General features: G+C 35.6%; 1 protein-coding gene across 2 annotated transcripts in view; it reads left to right on the plus strand.

Annotated features, from left to right (window-relative positions):
- Nucleotides 1–19,901, plus strand: part of COL19A1 (collagen type XIX alpha 1 chain) — a 349,939-nt gene that overhangs the window by 146,234 nt on the left and 183,804 nt on the right. For both annotated transcript variants that reach the window (XM_045498677.1, XM_045498678.1), the window contains exon 13: nt 12,966–13,019. In XM_045498677.1, the coding sequence (XP_045354633.1) occupies nt 12,966–13,019 (54 nt within the window). The remainder of the gene's footprint in view (nt 1–12,965; nt 13,020–19,901) is intronic.

Here is a 19,901-nt window from a genome sequence, read left to right on the forward strand (position 1 = left end):
CCCTGTAAAAGCCTATTTTTAACACAAAACTTTAACAATGTACTATTAGGTTTATAACATACGGTTATAACATATATCATATACAATGTATATGGCAACAATAATATGCAGAAGGGGGAAGAAAATGGAGCTGAATTGGAGCAAAGTTGCCATAGTTTACTGAAATCAAACCAGTGTTCACTAGAATAGATTGTGATAAGTTAAAAGTGCAAATTGTAAGTGCTAGAGCAATTACTTTTTAAAAGGCTAAATACTCATAAGAGAAAACTAAAATAGTATGCTAAAATATTTTGTGAACAAAATGAAGGCAGTAAAGAAAGAACAAAGGAATGAAAAAGATGACACATACAGAAATTATATAACAAAGTGGAAAATATGTCTAACCCAATGTCACAAAGAATTTCTTCTATACTCTACCATTTTTTAGTTTTGAATTTTACATTTGACTCTAAATTCCATCCAAGTTAATTTTCACATAGGGTGTGATTTATGGACCAAAGTTCATTTTTACACAGATATCCACCATACCAAATATTACATTAAAATCTTATCTTAAAGTCATATGGAAATACAAATGACCTGACAGCCAAAGCAACTCTGAAAACAAACAACCAAACAAAATCTGAAGGACTAATGTTACCTGTTTTCAACATTTATCATAAAGATAATCAAGAAAGTTAGTGTTCATTTAAGTATAGACACATAGACCAATGGAAAAGAATAGAATCCAGAAATAATTCCACATATATATGACAACTTATTTTCAAAAGATGTACTAAAATAATTTTCAACAAACTCCCGGAACAGACATTCATGTAAAAAAATAATTTTAATCCATATCTCCCACATTATCCATACATTTACATTTATCCATTTACATTTATCTATAAATAACTAAATTTGTTTATAAACTCAGAAATGATGCTAAAAGGAGAATTCACAAAAGAAAAAGTTGATATATTAGAGTTTATCAAATCCCTCTGAGATCAAAGTAATGGAGCAAATAACTTGAGATGATAGGAAGAGTTTTTTGACCATGTGAAAGTCACATATGTCCTCTGAGTTGGGAATTTATCATCAATAAATGGGGATGACAATATCCACCTCCTAAGGTTATTGCTAGAATTAAAATGGGCCCTTACTATGTATAGCATTTGGCACAGAGTCTGACATATATAAGTTGTATAGATAGAAGCTAATTACTATATTTTATTGAGAGTATCTATTGAAATATTAGTGATGTTAATACCTACATTGGGGATAATGATGGATTAATTCAAACTCTGTAAAAGGGTTTCATTACTTACCTAATGTAGTATTTTGAATACAAAAGCACTACAATTTTGTTTGGAAGAACATTAACTTTTGGTAGTTTTTGAAGATTCACCAAAGAATGGGTATTAAAAAAATCTTAAATGTGATCTAATTTCCATTATCCTCTTTCCTTTGGTTGGGATTGCGTTTAAGTTTGCATCAGACTAGAATGATTTATTGTATTTTCAAAGAAACTTTTAGAGATGTTCTGTTGGCTTTGTTTTTGAATCTTTTTTGCTTTTAAACTTATCCAAACACTAAGAAATGATCTGGATGCATTTACTTTCTAACAACCTCCGATATCAAATGAATTTTCTTTAATTCTAGTTTAAATCTTTAATACTACAGTTTTGTTTTTACTCAATTTCTTCTCAATGGAGAAAAAGAGAACAGCTGGTTACTATTGTCAGATTTCTTTTGTTTGGGATTTATTAAGTATGCAACCCTTGAATATCTTTCCTTTTTTTCCTGTTTGCATATACAACTGACACTGCTTTTTTCTGAAGGATGGTAGAATTTACAATGAAGAAGCTTTTTTAAAATTATAGTTAGTTAACAAATATTGTAATATTAGTTTCAGTAGTAGAATTTCAGCAGAATTCAGTAGTAGAATGAAAAGGAGTGCTCATCACGTGTCCTCCTTAATAACCATCACCCATTTAACCTATCCCCTCACCCACCTCCCCTCCAGCAACCTCAGTTCTCTATAGTTAAGAGTCTGTTTTATGGTTTTCCTATCTCTTTCCCCCCACCATGTTCATTTGTTTTGTTTCTTAAAATCCAGATATGAATGAAATCATATGGTATTTGTCTTTCTCTGACTGACTTATTTTGCTTAGCATAATACAGTCTAGCTCCTTCCACGTTGTTGCAAATGGCAAATTGTCATTCTTTTTTATGGCTCAGTAATATTCCATTGTATATCTACACCATATTTCTTCATTCATGAGTCAAAGGACATTTAGACTTTTTCCATAATTTGGCTAATGTTGATAACGCCCCTATAAATATCAGGGTGCATGTGTCCCTTAAGTTCAGTATTTTTGTATCCTTTGGGTAAATAGCTAGTAGTGCAATTGCTAGATCATGGGGTAGTTCTATTTTTAACTTTTTGAGGAACCTTCATACTATTTTCCAGAGTGGCAGCACCAGTTTGCATTCCCACCAACAGTGTAAAAGCGTTCCAGTTTCTCCATATTCTCCCCAACACTTATTGTTTCCTGTGTTGTTGGGTTCATCCATTATGACAAATGTGAGGTGATATTTCATTGTAGTTTTGATTTGTTTTTGTTTTTATTTTTTATTTTTTTAAATTTACATCCAAATTAGTTAGCATATAGTGCAACAATGATTTCAGGAGTAGATTCCTTACTGCCTCTTACCCATTTAGCCCACTCCCCCTCCCACAACCCCTCCAGTAACCCTCAGTTTGTTCTCCATATTTATGAGTCTCTTCCGTTTTGTCCCCCTCCCTGTTTTTATATTATTTTTGTTTCCCTTCCCTTATGATCATCTGTTTTGTCCCTTAAAGTCCTCATATGAGTGAAGTCATATGATTTTTGTCTTTCTCTGACTAATTTCACTTAGCATAATACCCTCCAGTTCCATCCACATAGTTGCAAATAGCAATATTTCATTCTTTTCGATTGCCGAGTAATACTCCATTGTATATATATATACATCTTCTTTATCCATTCATCCATCAATGGACATTTGGGCTCTTTCCATACTTTGGCTATTGTTGATAGTGCTGCTATAAACATGGGGGTGCATCTGTCCCTTTGAAACAGCACACCTGTATCCCGTGGATAAATGCCTAGTAGTGCAATTGCTGGGTCGTAGGGTAGTTCTGTTTTTAGTTTTTTGAGGAGCCTCCATACTGTTTTCCAGAGTGGCTGCACCAGCTTGCATTCCCACCAACAATGCAAAAAAGATCCTCTTTCTCCGCATCCTGGCCAACATCTGTTGTTGCCTGAGTTGTTAATGTTAGCCATTCTGACAGGTGGAATGTGGTATCTCATTGTGGTTTTGATTTGTATTTCCCTGATGATGAGTGATGTTGAGTATTTTTTTCATGTGTTGGTTAGCCATCTGGATGTCTTCTTTGGAGAAGTGTCTATTCATGTCTTTTGCCCATTTCTTCACTGGATTATTTGTTTTTTGGGTGTTGAGTTTGATAAGTTCTTTGTAAATTTTGGATACTAACCCTTTATCTGATATGTCATTTGCAAATATCTTTTCCCATTCTGTCGGTTGCCTTTTAGTTTTGTTTCCTTCACTGTGCAGAAGATTTTTATTTTGATGAGGTCCCAGTAGTTCATTTTTGCTTTTGTTTCCCTTGCCTCTGGAGACGTGTTGAGTAAGAAGTTGCTGCAGCCAAGATCAAAGAGAGGTTTTTGCCTGCTTTCTCCTCAAGGATTTTGATGACTTCCTTTCTTACATTGAGGTCTTTCATCCATTTTGAGTTTATTTTTGTGTGTGGTATAAGAAAGTGGTCCAGGTTCATTCTTCTGCATGTCGCTGTCCAGTTTTCCCAGCCCCACTTGCTGAAGAGAGTGTCTTTATCCCATTGGATATTCTTTCCTGCTTTGTCAAAGATGAGTTGGCCATACATTTGTGGGTCTACTTCTGGGTTCTCTATTCTGGGTGATCTGGGTGTCTGTTCTTGTGCCAGGACCATACTGTCTTGATGATTACAGCTTTGTAGAATAGCTTGAAGTCTGGGATTGTGATGCCTCCTGCTTTGGTTTTCTTTTTCAGGACTGCTTTGGCTATTCAGGGTCTTTTCTGTTTCCATACAAATTTTAGGATTATTTGTTCTAGCTCTGTGAAGAATCCTGGTGTTGTTTTGATAGGGATTTCATTGAATATGTAGATTGCTTTGGGTAGTATTGACATTTTAACAATATTTGTTCTTCCTATCCAGGAGCATGGAATATTTTTCCATTTTTTTGTGTCTTCTTCAATTTATTTCATAAGCTTTCTATAGTTATCAGTGTGTAGATTTTTCACCTCTTTGGTTGGATTTATTTCTAGGTATTTTATCGTTTTTGGTGCAATTATAAATGGGATCGATTCCTTGATTTCTCTTTCTGTTGCTTCATTGTTGGTATATAGGAATGCAACTGATTTCTGTGTGTTGATTTTATATCCTGCAACTTTGCTGAATTCATGGATCAATTCTAGCAGTTTTTTGGTGGAATCTTTTAGGTTTTCCATATAGAGTATCATGTCATCTGCGAAGAGTGAAAGTTTGACATCCTCCTGGCCAATTTGGATGCCTTTTATTTCTTTGTGTTGTCTGATTGCAGTGGCTAAGACTTCCAATACCATGTTGAGTAACAGTGGTGAGAGTGGACATCCCTGTCTCATTCCTGACCTTAGGGGGAAAGCTCCCAGTTTTTCCCCATTGAGGATGATATTAGCGTTGGGTCATTCATATATGACTTTTATGATCTCGAAGTATGCTCCTTCTATCCCTACTTTCTTGAGGGTTTTGATCAAGAAAGGATGCTGTATTTTGTCAAATGCTTTTTCTGCATCTATTGAGAGGATCATGTGGTTCTTGTCCTTTCTTTATTGATGTGATGAATCACATTAATTGTTTTGCAGATATTGAACCAGCCCTGCATCCCAGGTATAGATCACACTTGGTCGTGGTGAATAATTTTTTTAATGTATTGTTGGATCCGGTTGGCTAATATCTTGTTGAGGATTTTTGCATCCATGTTCATCAGAGAAATTGGTCTATAGTTCTCCTTTTTAGCAGGGTCTCTGTCTGGTTTTAGAATCAAGGTAATGCTGGCTTCATAGAAAGAGTTTGGAAGTTTCCTTCCATTTCTATTTTTTGGAAAGTTTGAAGAGAATAGGGGTTAACTCTTCCCTAAGTGTTTGGTAGAATTCACCTGGAAAGCCATCTGGCCCTGGACTCTTGCTTTTTGGCAGATTTTGATTACTAATTCGATTTCCTTCCTGGTTATGGGTCTGTTCAAATTTTCTATTTCTTCCTGTTTCAGTTTTAGTAGTGTATATGTTTCTAGGAATTTGTCCATTTCTTCTAGATTTCCCATTTTACTGGCATATAATTGCTCATAATATTATCTTATTATTGTTTATATTTCTGCTGTGTTGGTTGTGATTTGTCCTCTTTCATTCTTGATTTTATTTATTTGGGTCGTTTCCTTTTTCTTTTTGATCAAACTGGCTAGTGGTTTATTAATTTTGTTAATTCTTCCAAAGAACCAGCTTCTGGTTTCATTGATCTGTTCTACTGTTTTTTGGTTTCAAAAGCATTAATTTGTGCTCTAATCTTTATTATTTCCTGTCTTCTACTGGTTTTGGGTTTTATTTGCTCTTCTTTTTCCAGCTCCTTAAGGCATAAGGTTAGGTTGTGTATGTGAGATCTTTCTTCCTTCTTTAGGAAGGCCTGGATTGCTATATACTTTCCTCTTATGACCGCCTTTGCTGAGTCCCAGAGGTTTTGGGTTGTGGTGTTATCATTTTCTTTGGCTTCCATATACTTTTTTAATTTCCTCTTTAACTTCTTGGTTAGCCCATTCATTCTTTAGTAGGATGTTCTTCAGTCTCCAAGTATTTGTTACCTTTCCAAATTTTTTCTTGTGGTTGATTTTGAGTTTCAGAGCATTGTGGTCTGAAAATATGCATGATATGATCTCGATCTTTTTGTGCTTACTTAGGGCTAATTTGCGTCCCAGTATATGGTCTATTCTGGAGAACGTTCCTTGTGCACTGGAGAAGAATGTATACTCTGCTGCTTTAGGATGAAATGTTCGGAATATATCTGTTAAGTCCATCTGGTCTAGTGTGCCATTCAAAGCCATTGTTTCCTTGTTGATTTTTCTTTATTAAATGATCTGTCTATTGCTGTGAGTGGGGTGTTGAAGCCTCCTACTATTATGGTATTACTATCGATGAGTTTCTTTATGTTTGTGATGAATTGATTTATATATTTGGGTGCTTTTACATTTGGCACATAAATGTTTACAATTGTTAGGTCTTCTTGGTGGATAGCCCCCTTGATTATGATATAATGCCCTTCTGCATCTCTTGATACAGTCTTTATTTTAAAGTCTAGATTTTCTGATATAAGTATGGCTATTCTGGCTTTCTTTCGTTGACCATTAGCATGATAGATGGTTCTCCCTCCCCTTATTTTCAATCTGAAGGTGTCTTTAGGTCTAAAGTGGGCCTCTTGTAAACAGTATATAGAAGGATTTTGTTTTTTCATCCATTCTGTTATCCTATGTCTTTTGATTAGAGCTTTGAGTCCATTGACATTTAGAGTGAGTACTGAAAGATATGAATATATTGCCATTATGATGCTTGTAGAGTTGGAGTTTCTGGTGGTGTTCTCTGGTACTTTCTAATCTTTGTTGCTTTTGGTATTTATTTATTTATTCATATGTGTATATATATGTATATATACACATATATACATACATATATATGTATATATATGTATGTATATATGGGTTTTTCCCATCTTTTCTCCCCTCAGAGAGTCCCCCTTAAAAGTTCTCTCAAGGCTGGTTTAGTGGTCACAAACTCCTTTAGTTTTTGTTTGTCTGGGAAATTTTTTATCTCTCCTTCTATTTTGAATGACAGCCTTGCTGGATAAAGAATTCTTGGCTGCATATTTTTCTGATTCAGCACACTGAATATATCCTGCCACTCCTTTCTGACCTGCCAAGTTTCTGTGGATAGGTCTGCTGCAAACCTGATCTGTCTTCCCTTGTAGGTTAGGGACTTTTTTTCCCTTGCTGCTTTCATGATTCTTTCCTTGCCTGAGTATTTTGTGAATTTGACTGTGATATGCCTTGTTGATGGTCGGTTTTTGTTGAATCTAATGGGGGTCCTCTGTGCTTCCTGGATTTTGATGTCTGTGTCTTTCCCCAGGTTAGCAAAATTTTCTGCTATGATTTGCTCACATAACCCTTCTACCCCTATTTCTGTCTCTTCCTCTTCTGGGACCCCTATGATTCTGATGTTCCTTTTTAATGAGTCACTGATTTCTCTAATTCTTAAATCATGCTCTTTTGCCTTTCTCTTTTTTTCTGCTTCATTATTCTCTATAAGTTTGTCCTCTATATGGCTGGTTCTCTGTTCTGCCTCATCCATCCTTGCCGCTGCTGCATCCATCCGTGATTGCAACTTAGTTATTGCATTTTTAATTTCACTGTGGCTATTTTTAACTTCTTTTATCTCTGCAGAAAGGGATTCTAATCTATTTTTGACTCCAGATAGTATTCTTATTATCATTATTCTAACTTCTGGTTCAGACATCTTGCTTGTATTTGTGTTGGTTAAATCCCTGGCTGTCATTTCTTCATGCTCTTTCTTTTGGGGTGAATTCCTTCTCATTGTAGTTTTGATTTATAGTTCCCTGATGATGAGTGATGTTGAGCATCTTTTCCTGTATCTGTTGGAGATATGTATGTCTTCTTTGGGAAAATGTCTATTCATGTCTTCTGCCCATTTCTTATTTGGATTATTTTTTGGGGGGTGTTGAGTTTCGTGAGTTCTTTGTAGATTTTGGATATTAACACTTTATCAGATATTTAATTTGCAAATATCCTTTCCTATTCTGAAGGTTGCCCTTTGTTGATTGTTTCCTTTGCTGTACAGAAGCTTTTTATCTTGATAAAGTCCCAACAGTTTTTTTTGCTTGTGTTACCCTGGCCTCTGGAAATGTATCTAGTAAGAAGATGCTATAGCTGATGTCAAAGAGATTGCTGCTTGTGTTCTCCTCTAGGATTTTGATGATTTCCTGTCTCACATTTAGGTCTCTCATCCATTTTAAATTTATCTTTGTGTATGATGTCAGAAAGTTGTCCAGTTTCATTCTTTTGCATAGAGCTGTCCAGTTTTCCCAACATCATTTGTTGAAGCGACTGTCTTTTTTCCATTGGATATTCTTTCCTGCCTTGTTGAAGATTAGTAGACCACATAGTTGTGGGTTCATTTCTGGATTCTCTATTCTGTTACACTGATCTATGTGTCTGTTTTTGTGCCAGGACCATACAGTCTTGATTACTATAGCTTTGTAATATAACTTGAAGTCTGGAATTGTGATGCTTTTGGCTTTGCTTTTCTTTCTCAAGATTGTTTTGGCTATTTGGGGTCTTTTCTGGTTCTGTACAAATTTTAGGATTGTTTGTTCTAGCTCTGTGAAAAATTCTAGTGGAATTTTGATAGGGATTTCATTAAATATGTAGATTGCTTTGGGTAGTGTAGACATTTTAACAGTATTTGTTCTGATCTACAAGGGAGAAGTTTTAGAACTCATCTAGTGCTAACATATAACCTGATGAATTAATACTGGTAAAACATGAATTGTCAAGCAACATTTTTTTTAAGTTTGCTTGTTTGTTTGTTTATTTATTTATATATTTATTTCAATACCCATCACCCGCCCTCTCCTCCCTCCCACCCCCCATCAACCCTCAGTTTGTTCTCAGTTTTTAAGAGTCTCTTATGTTTTGGCTTCCTCCCTCTCTGTAACTTTTTTTCCCCCTTCCCCTCCCCCATGGTCTTCTGTTAAGTTTCTCAGGATCCACATAAGAGTGAAAACATATGGTATCCGTCTTTCTCTGTATGACTTATTTCACTTAGCATAACACTCTTCAGTTCCATCCATGTTGCTACAAAAGGCCATATTTCATTCTTTCTCATTGCCACAAGTAACATTTCTTTTGTATTCCTTATGGTGAATTGTCTGATTTGTTCTATGCTCAGTTACCTGTTGGATATTATTCTTTTTCTTATAAATGATCAAAACTCTTTGCATATTAATAATGTTAACTATTAAGCCACCATATGATACTTTTTCCCATCTTGTCATTTTCCTTTTAGTTTAGTTTATATTTTTTTCTTACAAGTTTATAATTATTATTTTGTCAAATATATTTTTTCTATTATGATTTTCTTCTTTTGGTTCTATACTTAGAGGCACCATACTCATCATAAGCTCTGAGCTATGTTCACTTTATATTTTTTCTGTTCCTTTAATATTTTTATTTTCAAGTCAGCTCTTTAACCCATCCAGAATTAAATGCATGATTGCACATTTATTCCCAATGAAATTTATATTGTTCATTATAGCATATTGTTTCAGTCTGTTGTAACATTTCATGTCTTGAATCTGTTGCATATATATTCATAATATATAATGTATCAGTGGTTCTCAACTGAAGGTAATTTCACCTTCTGTGGAAAATTTGGCAATATTTAGAGACATTTTTATTTGTCAGGACTGAACATAGACAGGCTGGGGGAGAGACTGACTACTGGCCTCTAGTGAGTAGAGGCCAGGGTTGAGGTTAAACATCCTACAATGTACAGGATAGCCCTCACAGCAAAGAATCGTCAAGAATGCCAAGATGAAGAGACCATCATATAGGTGAAGGAGTGGGAGAGATCTATTGGGTACCATTCTTCTCCCAGTTACATACTCACCAATAGTAGTATTACCTGGGCCGTATTTCTGTTTCCTGCTCTGAGGAGCACTTGAAGAGACTTTGCCTCCTGCTTTGCAGAAATCCAGATATACACTGAATTTTTTTTATCATCCCTGGATGATTTCAAAAACAAATGAGCTTAATAGTTTTAGAGCACAGACCCTGGAGCCGTGCTGAGGCAGGTTCTACCTCTTATTAGTTGTGTGACCTTGAGCAAGTTACTTAACCTCTCTGTCTTCAGTTTCTTCATGTGTAAGGTGAGAGTAATAGTCATATCCTTATGCTGGATTATCACAGAATTATAAGATGCTTAAAGTAATGCTTGACATGTAGTAAACATTATAGAAGGATTTGGTAACAATGAAAAAGTAAATGACTTGGTTTTTTTTGTGAACCATCTTATTTGATCACAATGGCCTGTACTTGCTTTTTTTCTTAATTTAATTTAATTTAATTTAATTTAATTTAATTTAATTTTATTTTATTTTATTTTATTTTATTTTATAAGAGAGGGAAAGAATTCACAAGAAGGGTGTTGGGAGTGGGGGAGAGGGAGAGAGAGAGAGAGAAAGAGAGAGAGAGAGAGAGGAGAACCTTCAGCAGGCTCTATCCTCAGTGCAGAGCCCAATACAGGACTTGATCCTACGACCCTGGGATCATGACCTGAGTCAAAATCAAGAGTCAGATGCTCAACTGACTAAGCCACCCAGGCACCCCTGTTATTGCTTTTTATATAATTATACTTTTTAAAATCCATTGTAGATTTTTGCCAGTGATCAAATTGAAGCAGCATGTTTCTTCTTTACCCTTCTGGAACATCTCTTATCCTCTTGCCATGCAGCATAAACCCCATCAGATCATCAACTCTGTTCTCTCTTTGATTATTATTTAACTTTTATTACCTCTATCAAGGTTGCAGATTTCCTTATAGGCACATATCTCTTTAATATGTAGAGTTGTTTATTTTTCCTCCTGTGAAAACCATTAACTTTGAATAAAGACTATATTCATTCTGAGTTACATTCTGAAAGTTAATGATGATATCTTTGGAATTATATTGTCTCCTTGTGCCAAAAATTTCAATTCATTCTATTAACATGTGCTGAACACATTTTATGTCACCATCTAGACACCATGTTGTCTCTTATCCCCTTACTAGGTAGATATTTTCTTCTGTGTATTTCTGAGTCTCTTAATTCCTATTTTGCTTTCTGGCATATATGACATCTTCTAGAACAGCACTGTTCAATGGAATTTTCTGTAATAACAGAAATGTTCTAATCTGCGCAGCCCAATAGTGTAGATACCACTGAGCACTTGAAAGTGGCTAGGGCAACTGAAGAACAGAGTTTTATATTTTATTTAATCTTAATTAATTTAAATGTAAATCACCACCTGGGGCTAGAGGCTAGCATATTGAACAGCACAGCTCTAGAGCATTCCCTCACCCTTCCATTTTCAGTTTAAAATATTCAGCTTGGGGTGCCTGGGTGGCTCAGTCAGTTAAGCACCCGACTTCAGCTCAGGTCATGATCTCACGATTTGTGAGTTCAAGCCCTGTGTTGTGCTCTGTGCTGACAACTCAGAGCCTGGAGCCTGCCTCAGATTCTGTGTCTCCCTCTCTCTCTGCCCCTCCCCCACTTGTGCTCTCTCTCTCTCTTTCAAGAATATATAAATGTAAAATTTTTTTTCATCTTTATTCTAACTTAAACCTATTTCACTCAATGTACTTGTATATAGTTTTGTTTATTCTATATATTATATATATTTCTTATACTCCAGTAATCAAGTTCATTTTACTTCATATCCTGTGTTTTCAATATAGTAACAATACATAGTCTTAGATAATTGGGACTGCGCATGTGTATTTCTGTTAGTAGAGTATATAATGCATTATCTTGTAAAGTCAGGTGCTTTCTTTTCTTTAGTTTTTGTTTCGGATAAAAATAATAGTGTTCATTGTAGGAAAACAATGAAGAACAACAGAATAAATTGAGAATAAAAATCATCCTAGTGGCACAAAGCAGAGGTTACTACTACTACTACTACTACTACACACACACACACACACACACACACACACACACACACACTGTGTTATGTGATAGACTGTGACTTGGATGAGTTCTTTATATGCATAATATATTCTTTTATTTTTAGATATTTTTACTAGTTATACAGATAATACATGTGTTTTGTTTTTAAAAAATTGAAAAACAAGAGTATGCTGAAGGAACAAAATCACCCATAATCACAGAATCCACAAATCAACCACTTTTACTGTTCTGGTTTGAAACAAATATTTGAAATAAAATATTGTTTCTAAGTTCCATAGTAGGTGGATGCATAGGCTGGTAGGCAAGTAGGTAGCTAGAAGGGTAGAGACATAGCCATTTAATTTTTTTAAAAATTATGCTACAGATATGCAGCATTTGCTAATAAATGTATCCATCCTTCAGATGATAATCAAACAAAAATATGTGTCACTATGGATATGTGTTATAAACAATAGTATTAGTGGCCATTTTGAACATTTGTAACTAAAGTAATAAGAATAGGTATTTGTAACATGTATTCACTGAATTTGTCAATCCCTGGTGTCTTACTTTTTACAGCATAAGAATTTTTAAATAGTATAAAATAAAATTCACAAATATGATTTTAATGGCTGCATCATATCCCATTGTATCTATATACCATAATTTATTTAATAGTTCCCTATTACTGGACATTTAGGACGTTTCTCTTTTTTGTACTATTATAAATAACATTGCACTCTTCAATTTAGTGCCTGAAACTTTTCATCTCTGATTATTTCCCTAGGATATATTCTTAGAAGCAAAATTGCTGGACCAAAGTAAATGAACAGATTTAAAATTCTTGATACATATTGCCAAATTGCCCTCCAGAAAGTTCTTTGTTGCTTATAGAAGAAAATAAATAATCCTTGTTCTATTTCTACCGTTTAATCATTTTTATTCAGCCTTTCTTTGAACCTTTAAACTTCTCTTTGGTTTTAGGACTCAGAATTGTTTTTTAATAAATGTTTCTTTCAAGGGATTAGCAAAGTAATCACATTGTTATAAATACCTAAACAATGTAACTCTCTTGTTTTTTCTTAGTAAAGGATCTCAGGATATAACATTTTTCATTATATAAATTATTTCTTTCTAGGGTGAACCAGGAGAAAAAGGAGATCCAGGTCTGGCTGGCATTAACGGACAAAATGTAAGCCGAACTGTTTTTTTTTTCTTCTTCTAATATTCTGTTTACATTTTGCCACTGAAATGTGTTGACTATCTAATGGTATTAAGACTTTACTCTCAGTGAAAGAACCAGCCACAATTAGGGCAAAATCAAGAATCAAGACAATTTTTTACATGACTCAGTAAAAGCTCTGTGTTTTTAGTGTCATTATGGGTGGCCTCTTGCCTTTTTGTATTATGTGTCATCCTTAACAGTGCTTTCTTTTTTGTTGTTTTTGGGTTGCATTTTTCTAGTCTTCCTTTCTCTGTCTTTTCTCTTCCTATATACATTTTCATATGGCCCATGTTATTACCCACAGTCACTCTTCATCTTACACCAAAGCTCCATCCACTGAAGGTTCTGCATGGGTAGGATTGAAATGATGAAAAGAAGGGGAGAAGGAGACGGAGACTTGTGTATGTGTGTTCCAGTTCATCAACCTTGGGGATACTATTGCCTGTAACATCTGGAAGTCCTAGCATCTCCATTTCCTTCCCTTAAGACAACAGACATTCCCCCACCCCCACCCCTATCCCCCGAGCTTCACTTTGATTCTTATGATGAAATTTGAAGGTTATCCCAAATATGGGTTTTCTCTAAAATATAGAATAATCTTCTGGTCTTCAAAATCACCATTTATTATAGATATTCTAACTTTACTGGGGAAAGTGACCACCATGAGAATTATTTTTTCCTAGCTTTCTTTTTCCACTTGCATGAAAATGTTTTAGAAAAGTTCTAGAAAGCTATACTACTTGCTTTGTGGAAAAAGAAAAATGAAGCTAGATTTGGTCCCTAATGTCTTAGATGTGTTATGAAACCATCTTATATGCAGTAGATCACTACGGTGGGAAGGGAAGCTGATCATTACAGTCCCTGGGGCTTGTGGACAAAGTAAGAGGGATACCTGAGTATGGGAAGGAGTTTTCTCCAAAAGAGAAATACCCCAGGAATTAACCCTAGAGTCAACACTGGGTTGAGGTTCTGACCCCCACTGCTTTACTCTCTTGTTTACTTCTTGAGAAACCCCATTCACATATTTCATATGAGGGTCATTCTTAATCCTCTCCCCTTTGAAATGATTTTTCTATATGAGAGAATGGGAACTGGTACTTAGGGCTTGTAGCTGGAGTGTTCTCTGCATCTTCTCTAGTTCCTTACAGTGCATCAAGACACTGGATGTCACAACTGTGGGCCCATACATTTAAACAGAACCTCTGATTCACCTCCCTTCCCTACTAGTGGAGGTACCTGGTATCAGAGTAAGAGTTCTGGAGTGGAAAGCCAGAACCCACTGTGTCCCAGTTGGATCACTGGCTGAGAAAAATCACTTCTCCATCTGTAAAGGATGGGTTTAGTATACATTCTCAAGTCCTAATCACTATGATGTCCTATCATTTTATACAAAGAGATTATTAAGATTATGAACTTGGAAAGCATAATAAACATAGAAGCATTCATTTAGGTTTTGTAATATTCCTGCTGCATGTAAGGAGATGTAGGGATAACAAAACAGAATATAGCTGGAGCCAGAGTATGAAAAGTGCTGTACGTAAGGATGTTTGCCCTTCCTCCTCTGAACACATGGAGGAGAATTCATCTGAGCTGTGTTTAATGAAGATTAGTGTCACAGTGTGTTCTATAAATTGGATCATATTGGGGCCTTTGCCTATGTTTTGTTTTTTTCTGTTATACTCTTCATGAGATCAAAGACCATTTCTTGGAATCCCCAGGACTTAGTAAATATTTGCAGTTAAGTTCTCAGGAATTATTTTCCAAGTTTTAATTTTAAAAACTGAGAAAGTATTATAATAGTCTAAAATATAAGTAATTAGAGCAGAAAGTAGGATAACAGAGGTTGATATTGCAGTTGTAAAAAATATGCAGTTTGGCACTTGACATCATTGAAAACTCAAAAATAGCTCAAGATTTTGACCATTCATTATGAGAACAATGTTATCTTGTGAAAAATGTAGGAGTGTCGAAAGAAATTAATGATAGTGTTACAAAAGAAAACCAAGGTGCATGCATGTGGGCTCTCTGAGAGAGAGGAAAAAAACAAAGATTTTTAGAAGTTCATTAAGATAACATTGGAATTGAAATAGAGAGGGACTTATCCAAACACTTCAATGAAACTTGGAGATTTGAGGTGTTGGAATCTGAAATCTATTTACATTAGCTTAGAAATTTGGAAATTTTTCTTACAGTGTCTGAAAGTAAGGTGATTTGGCTTTGCAGATGTAATCAATTGATAAACACATATATTTTGTTTTTTGTTTTGGGGGTTTAAAAAAATTTTTTAATATTAAATTTTTTGTCAAATTGGTTTCCATACAACACCCAGTGCTCATCCCAACAGGTGCCCTCCTCAATGCCTATCAACCATCAATGCCCATCAATGCCCAATGCCCATCACCCACCCACCTCCCTCCCACCCCCCATCAACCCTCAGTTTATTTTCAGTTTTTAAGACTTTTAAAAACTGAGGATAAACACATATATTTTGAGTGCCTACTACATGCCCAGTGTTCTGGCAGCTGTGGTAGGATTTCCAAACCTGATTAAGACCAACCTGTTAAGAGAGTACATAGTATAGTGGGCAGTGTGACCTTTCCTCTTTGAGAAGGATTTTGGAAGAGTTCTTTGCATGCCCTCAATCACAGGGGTGTCATTTCTTTAGCACCATAATTGTTTAATGTAGCTCATTAGGTACATCATAAAGCAGGACAAAGCACATTAACTTTTCTCACTTGGTTACTTAATTAATATGTAGATGATATTATTTTCCCTTCCTCAGTTTTGCCAAAGATATTCAGGAGTCATGACTAAGGAGAAATAAGAAAAAGTAATGAAAATTCTCCTTTTGTCCCCTCTACTCTCACTAAGAATGAAGAATTCAGTGCTCTGCTATTGCATCATTGATGGTGGTATTGTTAATGTGTTATCGTTCATAAACTGTTTCCACAAGAATCTGAAATTTGATCCTTTCTCTAGGTTTATGGGCTAGCCAGAGCAAGGGGTGATAGCATCCCTATTTTCAGAGGCAAGAAATAAAGGTTTGGGAAATTAAGCGACTTTTTTTTTTTCTTTCAGAAAATGGTGAAATCAGCTTTTAACCCTACATGTTTGACCGAAAAGTCTCTTATTTTCCCACTAAATCATGCCACAATTGTCATTGCCTATTTTTCAATGCTAAGATAAACTGACTCTGCAAATTAAAATCATTCAGCATTTATGACAGTTCACTCCGACTTTCAATAAGCACAGGTACACATTCATAGAGAATGCAGGGCATTATATTAGCGATTTCAATTTGAATTAAAGTCAAGCCATGATGGGGATTCTAACTTGAGAAACATTCTGCTGGAATACAGAGTGAATAAACCCAATGGGCCAGCTCACTCCAGCTACTTTCCAAGTCAAAGAAATTTGGAAGAATTTAGAAACGCTACTAAATTCAAAAGGCCAATGTAATGGTCTTTATTCTTGCATATCACAAATATCTTGATGTAAATGTATCTTTTAATAATTTCTTCTGTGCTAGCTTTGCCAAAAAATGGTCAAGCTCACTTTGGAAAATATGAACCTGATATAGAGGGAAATATTCAGCAGTTCAGTCTTTCTCGGTAGGACACTATTGGCATTCTGGGTAAGACAGTTCTTTGTTATGTGGGACTGTCTTGGGAGAGGAGAATGTTTAGCATCCCTAAGGCTCACCAACTAATGTAGCAGCTCTTAATCATTAGGACAAGGAAATTCTCTGATATCTTTCTAAATGCATCCTTGGTAGTATAAGTGCATGTAAACTTTGGATTGATCTCCAAGGTATTGGAGCATTGGACTAAAGTTATTGAATTAAATACCTGCTCATGTTTCCCTTATAGTTTAAATAATGCGTACCAAACATAATAAAATTCTCAAAAATTTGAGTTGCGTGAATTTAGTCTGTAAAAAACAAGACCTCAGCTTTACACACATTCTTAAATGATTTTGATTGTGACTTACTATGAGATATATTCAACAATTGCATTTTAGAGCAGACTTGAGAGGGAGTCTCATAAAGTTGTTAATGTAACCTTTAAAGCCAGACTTCCTGGGCTCCGGTCCCAGCTCTGCCACTGCCTAACTGGCATACTACTTGGAACATTACTTATCCCCTCTGTGCCTCACCTTTTTCATTTGCACAATGGGATGATAATATTAATAGCACTTGCTTCAAGGCTACTTTTGTTTGTTTTTGAGGGTGAACAGGGTTATCATGCATTTAGGACAGTGTCTCGTGTACAGTAAGAGCTATATAAACACATAGACCTTTGCTATTATTTGAAACTGGGTTAAATAAAACATTTATCTTTAATAGAAATATCATTTCAGTTATGTGCTTTTGTGGGGTTACATAACCTTAGAAAAGTCAATTTCAATCATTGAGTTTAGACTCTTCCTCTGCGTCTTTCTTACTGTCTTTCAAACATGTTTTATGAAAATTACAGCATGTGATGTTTCTAAAATAATCATGTTAATCTCCTTATCCCAATGCAATCTGTACTATTAAATACAAAAATATTGAAATCACAAAGCTGAGATATCAGCTGGCAACAGCTGGTGCCATTGCTAGGGAACAAGATACAGTCAGTGGGAAGACAAGGCAAAGAATTGATAGGTTAAAATTTTTAACAACTATTATTTTGTATCATCTTCTGATTTTTAAAGATGCTATATACCATGAGTAGTAGATCTTCCAGTAAATTTAATTTCATTGTCTACCTGCTTTTATAATTCTAGATATAATACTGTCCTTCTGCTTCCACCTTGCCTTTAGGTAAGAGTTCCTGTCTGCACATAACATCCAGAGTCAACTACTGTGCTTTTGAGAATCTTTATATATGTGAATATTATTGAGAACCTTGATAATATATTCCCATCTTACTCAATGTTGAACTCATAGACTGTTGCATTTGATTCTTTATGCTTTGTGGTGAGTGCTGCATCTTTTTCTCTCCAGTACTCCATAACCATTGATAGCAGCACCAGTGTGACATGAGGAGAAAAATTGCACTTAAGCAAAGCATTACTGATCTGTTTCTCAGAGCTTATTATGATGCCATGGCCTTAAAAACATTTCACTTTGTCACAAGAGGACATGAGTTACATGGGCCCAATTTCGATGGCTGCAAAAGTAGAAGATTGATGAAGCAGTACTTCTCGATTGCATTTTATCCGATGTGAGTTAAAGGATGCTTGTTCCATATCCATCAAACTGAGTACAAAACTGAACAGAATGAACTATTAATTATCCCTTAAACTTGGAGTTGAAGAGTAAAAGCAACATTTATTAAGTACCTACAATGTACTGTTTTTTATAACCTATGATTCTCAGAACAACCCTTAAAGATAGCTATTATTTATACCTATATTATAGGGAAGCTTAAACAATTTAGAATTTTACATAAAATGCGATTCTTTTCCTTACCCTCCTGAACTCCACATCTCTAAATCTTGAGTACCTCCAGTAGAATTAGGCCTCTCTGTGAACTGTTCCCTTCACACTTGCTGTATACTTCCATAATAGTATTCAACATTCGCATTAGCTTGTAGTAGGTTGCATTACTTCTCCAACCGCTTCCTGACTATAGTTGATTGAAATGGGATGGTTAGCTGATTCATTTGCCAATAAATCCTTCCCAGAAGTTGCAGTCAGTGTTAGTTTTTTAGGCAGGAATATTGAAAGAATTGTAATGTATTATTTTATGCCTAACATAATTTTTTAACACGTAATGTGTGTTGATTATGAATAATAGTAATAACTGGAACACTGCTACACACAGAATTCACTGTAACCCTGTGCCCCAGAGTTAACCATTTCCTGAGTGTTTTATTTAATGTTCCCTTTTTAAAAACAACATTTTCATATTCATGTGGTCATAGAATATAGAGTTTAGTCTTCTATGTTTGTGCATGGTCAACAATATTTGACCATGCACAATATCCATTTATAAATAAATGGATACCTGGTGGCTCTCTCAGCCATTTCTTCTTCATGTTTGTCTTTTCTCTGGATAGAGTTACACCAAGAAGCCCAAAGAAAACTCTTAGTAATTTTCTCAGCCCAGTAAATGGTACAACCTCCTATCACTTACTTAAGCCTTGACACCTCCTTTTCTCTGCCCCCTCTTCCAACATATCTGCCTCTTCTACTTCCCAGTATGTGTGGTCTCTGACCTCTCCTCTCCATCTCCAGTATCACCACCCTATCCCAGCCACCCTCGTCTCTTGCCTCAAAAGCTGTGACAGCCCCTTTTCTGCTTCCACTCTTGCTGCCTACAATCTATTTTTACATTGTAGTCAAAGTGATTTTTTTGAAGCAAAGTCACATCATGTCGTTTTTCTGCTTAAAACACTTAGGTTCAAAAACCCATCCTCCTTACCATGACCTGCAGTTCACTACATGCTTTGACCCCTTAACTTGATCTCCTGCTCCCTGTCTGCATGCTCATGACACTGTCTTCACCTTGGGGGCTTTGGTGCTTGCTGTGCCTTCTAACCTCAATACTTTCCCCCTGGATCACTGCATGGCTGGATCCTCTGAAACAACAAATGTCACCTCCACACAGAAACTGTTTCTGATGACCCCAACTGCCATACCAGCTCTCTCCCTTTCAGGCAGAGCACATTTAGCCTATCGACCTGTTTATCATCAGTCACTCTCCTCTTATAACCTGAGTTCCGTGAAGGCAGGAATCTTGACCCTGTTAAGGAAAAAATTATTCTCACATTTATTAAGATGGTAAGGAGGACTTTTTGTTCAAGACTGTTAGAATAGGGGCATTGCAATAGAGGAGTGAAATTGAGCTCAACTCCAAATAC

Source organism: Leopardus geoffroyi, chromosome B2 (genome assembly GCF_018350155.1).
Source record: "Leopardus geoffroyi isolate Oge1 chromosome B2, O.geoffroyi_Oge1_pat1.0, whole genome shotgun sequence".
In the NCBI taxonomy this organism is placed as follows: Eukaryota; Metazoa; Chordata; class Mammalia; order Carnivora; family Felidae; genus Leopardus; species Leopardus geoffroyi.